The sequence below is a fragment of the Chiloscyllium plagiosum genome, unplaced genomic scaffold (assembly GCF_037043375.1).
Source record: "Chiloscyllium plagiosum isolate Xiang-an unplaced genomic scaffold, Cpla_swu_hap1 HiC_scaffold_32, whole genome shotgun sequence".
Lineage (NCBI taxonomy): Eukaryota > Metazoa > Chordata > Chondrichthyes > Orectolobiformes > Hemiscylliidae > Chiloscyllium > Chiloscyllium plagiosum.
Genome location: NW_028270170.1, coordinates 51572795 through 51581756, shown reverse-complemented (window position 1 = coordinate 51581756; position 8962 = coordinate 51572795). Strand labels below are relative to the sequence as shown.

The 8962-nt window shown below is 42.8% G+C and overlaps 1 protein-coding gene across 1 annotated transcript; it reads left to right on the top strand.

The window, feature by feature from the left end:
• Positions 1 to 3704: 3704 nt before the first annotated feature.
• Positions 3705 to 6373, top strand: LOC148141828 (putative G protein-coupled receptor 139). The gene is made up of 2 exons (XM_087977614.1): positions 3705 to 3843; positions 5475 to 6373. The coding sequence occupies exons 1-2, from the start codon at positions 3711 to 3713 to the stop codon at positions 6371 to 6373; spliced, it is 1032 nt and encodes a 343-aa protein (XP_087833740.1). The 5' UTR covers positions 3705 to 3710.
• Positions 6374 to 8962: the final 2589 nt, after the last annotated feature.

The window sequence follows — 8962 nt, the reverse complement described above, 5'->3', positions numbered from 1 at the left end:
GATAGTCTTTATAAATCAGACAGAGAACGTAGAGTGCTATGGCCAATGGGGGTATTTTCGGTCAACACTATTTATCATTTATTACATGATGAAGTATTGGAAGATATGGACAATCTGCTTAAAACATGGGATCAGGATTTGGGGCTGGAAATCTCCATAGAAATATGGAATGACATTTGGGAAAATGCCAGAAAAACCTTCATCTGCAACAGAACCCAGGCCATTCAGTTGCAGATACTTCACAGGGCCCGTATAGCACCGGACCGATTGGCAAAATGTAAGGCAGGAGCATCTCCAATGTGTCCCAATATGTAAAACACAGGTGGGCACTCTTGTACACTGCTTATGGACTTGTCATAAGATCCATAAATATTGGACTAAAGTAGCAAATGCCCTGACAGAAATCTTGGGAACTCAAATTAGACTGGATCCAGTATCTCTCCTTTTGGGCTTTTCAATCTTACCTTCCCTGGATGTGCACGAGAAGAGATTATTTTCCATTCTCTCTTTCTGTGCAAAGAAAAATATTTTGGGTGAACTGGGTGGCTGAGGGCCCTCCTGGATTTTCGAATTGGCTCAGAATAATCATGGAATATATTCCCCTTGACTTCCTTACAAACATGGTGCACCAAAAAACCGAATTATTCTATAAAATATGGCAGCCCTTCTTGAAATACACAGATACAGATATTTCGGCCATTCTAACAAGGGCTTTTATCGAGTTGAGACGACGACTCTGGCTGCTCCGGGCCCCTTGGGAGAGGAATCCCGCACGAGTACGGGTTTTGTTACGATCTGATGTTAACACATTCCGAGCATGTACTTTACGACTCAATTTCTGTGTTATCCGTCGTTTATTCTTTTCTTGAGTAATGTAAGAGATTTAATCATACACGCTGGTTAGTTGTAGGTTAGATTAGTAGTTAGTTGAGTTTTGTCTTTTTTTCTTTTCAGTATCTCTTCTTTTGTTTGATAGAGTTTGGCTATTATTTATTGAAGATTTAATTGTATATCAATGTTTATACCTGGGTTTTTTATTTGTAAACTTGGAAAAGCATGTTATGTTTTCAATAAAAATATCTGTTAAAAAATCATTTCAGTGACATCACACCGTAAATGTTTGCTATAAATTCTGTGTCTTACAATCTTACAAATAAACCTATTGGACTATAACCTGGTGTTGTGTGATTTTTAAATCACAACAGGGAGAGAGAGAGAGACTAAATATTTAAATTTCAAAGTAGCACCAGAATAATACAGCTCCATAGTGAGTATTTTAACACGAGCAGCGAGTTCTGGAACGCCGGGAGCAGCAAGTTCTGGAACGCAGTGAGCAGCGAGTCCTGGAACACCGGGAGGAGCAAGTTCTGGAACGCAGTGAGCAGCGAGTCCTGGAACGCCGGGAGCAGCTGAGGTCTGGGGCTTGGAGCGGGGGTCAGGGACAAACTGGGAGTTCTCTTCTTGCTGCTCGAATTGGATGTGAGACAATCTGTTTTACTGAATGTGCCTTTGTCAAGGGGTGTGGTTATGGGATGTTCCTATATTGGAACAGATAATTATAATAGTTACTCCATCTATTATTTGGCTCTGGATTTGGATCGAGTTACACCTGAGCCAGTTCTTTTCTTTATCTTTCCTCCTGTTGTCTTTTTAACGATAGTGTACAAATAAAGTGTGTTTTGCTTCATATCTGGTTTTCCCAATCCAATTGCACCTGGAACACAACATCTCACACGGACCTTTCAAATACAAAATAGTTCAGGTCTAGATTATCTTCTTATTGTATGTTGAGGGTGTTCAGTCAGGTCCATAATACATGTTGTAATTGTAAGAAAGAGAGTGCAGGAGCACAATCTGGTGAGCAACTCGCGGTGAGAGCTCCCCAGTTGGTGAGGGAGACATGCCCCAGGTGGCTGGCACTGGGAGGATGGTCAGACACCGTGTACCTGCTCAGGCCTAGGCAGGAGAGGAGCCTGTGGTGTTGACAATCAGGGATTTCATCCACATGCACAGGGAGGGCCAGGGACAGCAGGCTGGGCTGTGGGACACAATGGCCCTCATTGGCCAGAAGCTGCAGCAGGGCAGACATGTGACTGTCCGGCTGGGCCCGTCTCTCCCTAAGGGTCTGCTGGAGGGGTGTACACTTAATCAGAAGAAAAAGACATGACCAGTTTCGTATTCTAAGCTTTTATTTGAGATGGGATGTGGACATTTGTTGCCTGTCCCTAATTGCCCTTAGCTGAGTTGTTTCATTTTGGAGAACAATTAAGAATCAGAGTCAATCACCTTGGTCTGGAGCCCCGTGTCAGCCAGACTGGCCAAGAATGGGAGATTTCCTTCCCTAAAGTATATTATGAACCAAGTGGGTTTTCACAATAATGACCACGTAGCCACCATGAGGGAAGTTTTTAATTCTCAATGTTATTGATCACTTGCTGCAATGAACTTTGAACTGATATTCCCGGAATATTAGCCTCGTGCTCCTGATTATGGATAGGAACATGACCATGCTTCCCGCTAAAGTCTACTGATCAGCAATTACACAGAAGGGAAGACTGGCTGGATTTCATAATCACAAAACCCAAGATTTTTACAAAACAGATGGAACCTATTTGGTTTTGCCTTTGAAGGAATTGCTTTGTTTTGTCTACCCTGCCTGCTATGTTCGCTGGAACTGAAAATTCCTCATAACATGATTTATCCTGTTCCATTTGAAACCCAGGATTGAATCTGCTTCCATCAAGTCCTGAGGCAGTAGATTCCCAGATTTAAACAACTCTCTGCATCTGAAAACAATTTCCTTTTTTCTCCTCAGCTTTTAAAATCCTCCTCGTAGTGAATGTGTCCTTGAAATAATGTCCATTATTTATCAGTTAAGGTCAATCGTATGTTTCAGAAAGGGCAGTGCTGCCAATGCTGACCCCGGGGCAATATCACGGTGTTCTCCCCTTCCAATCTGAACCATGACCATTCACCCATTCCCATTATAATCTGTCCCCTAACCAATGCCTTATCCACACTCCCACTGCACCTTTTTCATCAACGTTTTTCAGTTTCTTAATGTGTGTGAATTAAAAGCCCATCGACAACCAAATGGATTAACCCAATAGCTATTCCTCATCTTCTCTGTTACTTCACCAACAGAATTTCATAAAATGAGTCAGAAGCGATTTTCCTTTCATGTATGTTTGCTACTTGTCAAATATTATCTCATGGTTTTTCTAAGCCCCACATTAAATTGTCCCAAGATATAAAATTTAAGAGCTCCCTTTATATATTTTATTGACATTAGACTGGCTGTTCTGTAATTAAAGGGTTTAGCCATCTCTACGTTTATAAACCTCCCCTGCTTGTCTGGTAACCCCCCTTCCCAAGAAGGATTGAATGTTTCAGACTGACCTTTATGCAATTTCTCCAAATTCCCTCTTCGCCTGTCTGGGTGTAATGTAACTGTTTTAGTTTATGGTGGGACATAAAGTGCTGGATTGAAAGAGGTTAATTGGATTTGGTTGTTCAGTGATTCTGACTGATGTCAGTCTCCATGGATCCTAATTGTGTCACTGGAGGGTTTCTGACTTTTATTAATAAGAGGTTCCTTTTAATGCATTACCCCACAGGATCAGCAGGAACATCACCTTCCAGCAGCAACAGGCCTCTGGACAGAGGGAAAGGAGAGATTGGAATCTGAGAATAGATTGGAATTTACAACAATGGACAAAGGATTAGATTCCGCTCTCTACATGCTTTCTCTAGATCGAATCCCATTAGAATGGCGCATCAGATACACACTTCAGGTTATTCAAGTCGGTTACTATCCCATCCTGGCTATTCTTGGTGTCCCTGGTAAGTCTCTCTAACTAGTTATTGACTTGATGACCCATATTTAACTCTGTTATTGTTCCTGTCGTTGACATTTTGTGAAGCCTGTAACCAGTTGCTTCATTTCCAATGACAAATCCCATTCCCTGTGCATTGATACAAACCCCTTCCCTGACCAAAGGCTAAGGTTGAAGCAGAATGGTCCCAACCTTGGGTTCTCGTGTACACAAAGCTGATTTCAACCCCCTTCACCTCTCCATCCCAATCCCCTGATAACCACATCCATTATGTCACCCATCTCCATCTTTTCCTGAGTCTGTCTGCTCAATAAATACACACCAAACACTTCCTCAAGTCTGTGAAAAGACAAAAAGAGATGGTAAAGTGAGACTTTGTTCCATTGAATAGGACACTGAGGGAAACAAGGAAATAGAGACTTTGAACATGTACTTTGGATTGGTCTTACAGCTGGGATACAGCAAGTAATTCAAGAACAGTTGAAAATAAGCGGGAAAAGGGAGGGAGAAAGTTTAAACCAGCATGGTCATGAGACAAACGTATGAAGCAAACAACAGAATTAAATGCTGTCAAGTGCCACTTACCTGCCAACCACATTTTAATATCTTCTAAAAGTGGTTGCAGACCTTGTTGTTCTTCTGTTATCCAATGTCTCATGTTATTTATGTTGGGAATTGGTTTAGCTCAGTTGCTGGATTGTTGGTTTACAGAGCAGTGTGGGTTCAATTCCCATCACCACTTTGTGGTTACCATGAAGGACTCTCCTTGTGAATCTCTTCCCTTGCCCGATTTCTGTGGCCCTCAGGTACAATCACCACCAGTCACTTCTCTCTGTAATGAGAGAGCAGCTCCTGTGGTCTGGTAAGACAATAGCAACATAAAAAAATGTTTATGTTACACCTTATCTGTATTGCTCATCAACATTAGGTGAGAGTTTTGTAAACTATCTGAAGATTCAAATAATTTAAGAGTCAGCCATGGATCAGCTGAACTGCAAATGTAAATGGGCTCAGGAATTTACTGCAGATGGAAATTGTATGAGCCTTTCAAAAGGTAAACCCTCTGGATCTTGGGTCATTCAAACATTGTGTCTGTCCCATCAAAACCCTCGATCTTCCATATGTCAGAGAAATTGTGTTCCATTCCAATATTGACACATTGACAGTTTTTTAGATTCATTGACATATTTGCTGGTCTCTAACCCGTCTGTGCTCTTCAATTGCCCTGTTAAGCTTACTCTCACTCTGGTGGCTGGTCTTGGTTTTATTCTGCCACACTCTTTATTCAGCCGTCTCTCTCTACTCTAATCTCATTGCTGTTCTCAGGCCAGCTCTGTCTCTGCTCTTTACCCCCGTTCATCTCTTCACTGCAGGTGGAATGAAAATGTCAGCTTAGCGGTGACTTTTATCCAATATTCTATAACATCATGTTTCATTCCATCCCTAATTATAATTTGCATTTTATACTTGCTTTCTTTGAATGTTAATCTGTCTCAAGCAGATAATCCTGTGGCAGGTACAATCATTTCAATTCATCAGGCACAGTAACATACATGGAAAAGACAGTAAATCATGAGTCAAATCAATTCCTTTGATTCAACCTGATGAATAATCCTCGTTTAATTCCCTCTCTTACAGTTAACATAGTGACGATTGTGATTTTGTCTCAGGGTAAGTGTGGTCTCTCAAAATGTGTTACTTATTACCTGGTGGCCATGGCAGCAGCTGATCTCGTGGTTATCATCCTTGATCTGATATTGAGGCACATTCCAATTGTTTATGAGGAGCAGTTTGTTTTCCTGGAGTCCATCCCAGTGTGTAATATCCACGCCATCCTGCTTTATGCAGCCACTGACTGTTCTGTCTGGTTCACCGTCACTTTCACCTTTGATCGGTTTGTGGCCATTAGTTGCCAGAAGCTGAAAAGCAAATATTGCCACAAGAAAACTGCAGCCGTGGTTCTGGGAACTGTGACTGTGCTGAGTGGATTAAAGAATATTTTCTGGTACTTTATGTTAATGGGTCGATATTCACTGAGGAATGACCCTTGGTTTTGTGATGTAACACTCATGACTCTGTTTTCTCGAATCTGGGTAACAATAGAATTTCTCCATCATATTCTCACCCCAGCTGTCCCATTTGTCCTGATTTTGCTGCTAAATGTTTTCACCGTGAGACACATTTTACTGAGCAGCAGAGCTCGCAGGAGACTCCGGACTCCCAGCAGTGGCCAGGGATCCAGAGACACAGAGATGGAGAATCGAAGGAAGTCCATTATTTTACTGTTTGTTATCTCAGCAAATTTCATCCTATTATGGGCCACATTAATGCTGTTTTCTATCTGTAGGCGAATGTGGTTACTGGGCTATCGCTCTGTATATATACATGGTTTTGTACAGGAATGTGGCTTCATGCTGCAGCTCCTGAGTTGCTGCACAAACACTTGTATTTATGCTGTTACTCAAACCAAGTTCAGGGAACAGCTGAAAAATGCACTGAAATATCCCTTCACATCAATTGTTAAATCTACTGGATGATCAGAATAACCCATTGTTGAGAGTTTCTCATTATATTCCATCTTTCCAAGAGGGACCAGGCTGTTGCTGTGATAAGGTATGGGTGGTCTATTTGCCCTCCCTGGGGATAATGTTATGGACCAGAACAGATCCCCTCAAAAGTATTTTGAGAAGGTAGCCTAGACCCAAATGTTTTCTTCTTAAATGTAGATGTAGTGTTGTGTTCCAGAGGCAATTCGATTGGTCAAAATGCTCAACGTTAGCAAAATACAATTTATTCAAACACGACAGATAAAATACAAATAAAAAGAGGAACATAGAATAACTTAACTCTGTTGGAAAACTTAACAGAATAATAAATCCAGTAGCAACCCATAAACACACCCTTTTGTAAAAAGGCAAATTCGGAAAACAGATTTTCTCACATGCAACCCAACGGCAGAGAGAAAGAAAAAAAATGAAGCATAACTCAGAGAGAGTAGTATGAGGAGACATTTCCTGCTGCTTCCAAGCCTCTTTTGACTCCAATAGCAACTACTGACAGTGACCTAAAATTCTGTGACAGCTTGCGCACACCCATTCAGGCTGCTTCTATTGTTGCAACTTTAAAAAAACAAGACCTCACAAAAGTTGTTTATCTTCCCATAGACTGCTCCGTACCTGTTCCCCAATCTCTCATTAAAAGAAACGAGGACAAAACACACCTCTGAAAATCACAGCCTTGTCACAGTAATGCAATCAACGTGGGGCCTGTTCCTGATGGTGATGAGATGGAAGGACATAGGAGTCATTTAGGAGTAGGAAATCAGAGAATCTATCTGCAAACAGAATAGCCTGAGGACCCTCTGATTGTTCATTAAACAGTAGCATCATTAATCTCCACCTAGCATTGCTCCCTTCCCCAGAGGCTAAACTTGTTTCCTCACTGAACAGCTTCTCTTTTACCTCATTTCACTGCCGCCAACTGAAGGGGAATGCAATGTGTCCCCACAATGACCCCAGCTTTTTTTTATTGGTTATGTTGAGCTTTTCTTGATCTAATCCTGCAAGGCCCCCTCCCTCAACTCGATTTTTGTCAGTACATTGATGACTAGATCAGTGCACTTCATAGTCACATGATGTATTGGATCATTTTGGTCACCATTTCCAGGTTTGATCCTTCTCCCCTTCACCAGGTCCATTTCCAAATCCTCCCTTCTCTTCAACTTCTCTTTCAATTTCTGGGGATGAGCAGCCAATGAATACTCGTTATGAGCTCAGCCACACATCCTCAGACTGCCCTTTCTGTAAGGATTCCATTCCATTCTGAGTTTATTGGTGTACCTCATCTCTGTTGGGAGAGCATAGCCTTCCACATTTGAAGGTCCTTTTACTTTTCTCTTGTATGAGGATTCTCTCACACAGTCAGGGGTCTTATCAAACATGGGGTTGGGGGAGTGTAAGAACCCTTCCCCTCCCTCTTTGTTGGTTTCCTCCCTCCCTCCCTCCTCCACACTCAATGCATTATCTCCTGCCCCAACTCTAACGTGACGCCATCACAAAACATCTTGGCCCTGCATTTCCCTTGCAGCCTTCCCAAGGGTCTATTCCCTCTGGAGTGGCCTCAGCCATCCTGCTTACAGCACCTTCCTGTGCGACTGGAGTAGGCATAACATTCACCTCATCCCTCGTCCAAGTGTAAGACCCTAAACACTCCTTTCCACTGGGAAAAGAAAACAAAAGTATTTTCCTTCTTTTACCTTTTTCAAAATCAAGAGACTTAATTTGCTCCTGAAAATGCTGTGTCCTCTACAGAGGGAGAGGGGCCTGTTCACCAGAGGGACAGGGGATCGAGAGTGGGGTTCGTACCCGTGGTGATGGAGGATTGGGAGTGGGGCCTGTTCAGCAGATGGGTGGGGAATGGGATGATAGAAGATTGGTTGTGGGCCAAGTTCCCATGGTGTCCGGACAGTGAGCAGATCGTAATGTCCACTCTCACTTTCAATAACATTGACCCATTGGAGCAGGGAGAGGGCATGAGGGGTATGTGCAACAAGCACACACCAGACAGAGATGGCCATTCCCCAGAGGAGTGAAAGAAGAGGAGGAGTAGGAAAAGCTTTTGTGATTGGGACTGGGATTCCTCCCATCCAGAGATGCATGGTTCAGCAGTTTGCCTCAGGCCCTGAGTGTGTAACACGTGGGGATCTCTCTCCAGCTGAATTCATCTCAGATTGACTGGGCACCTCTGTTCTTTATTTGGAATATTTAGCTCTCAGTCTGTGTCAGGGGCATTAGTATCATTTTAAAATGATCAGATTCCACTCACAGGGTCCACACCGGGACTGGGAAATGAACAGGACCCAGTGTCACAAATCAATTCCACACATAGCTCCCACTTTCTAATAAAGCCAGTCAGCTCCATTTCTTCAACCCCTCTCTCTTTATCTAATGGTCAGGGTTGGAACGTCACCTGGGTGTAAGGATCCTGATGTCTGAACCGAACTGGGAGGGGGAGACTGAGCCCAAACCTCCTGGCAGTGAGACTGGGATATACGTGTGAGGGAGTGAGGGAGGGAATGAGGGAGTGACAACAGTTTTATTGAGTAAACTGATTTCCAGAGGTGACGG

Excerpts from the sequence above, each read along its gene's own strand:
- LOC148141828 (XM_087977614.1), top strand. The coding sequence starts at position 3,711 with ATGGACAAAGGATTAGATTCCGCTCTCTACATGCTTTCTCTAGATCGA. Across the intron at positions 3,844-5,474 it reads GGCTATTCTTGGTGTCCCTG|TTAACATAGTGACGATTGTG; the intron begins GTAAGTCTCTCT and ends CCTCTCTTACAG.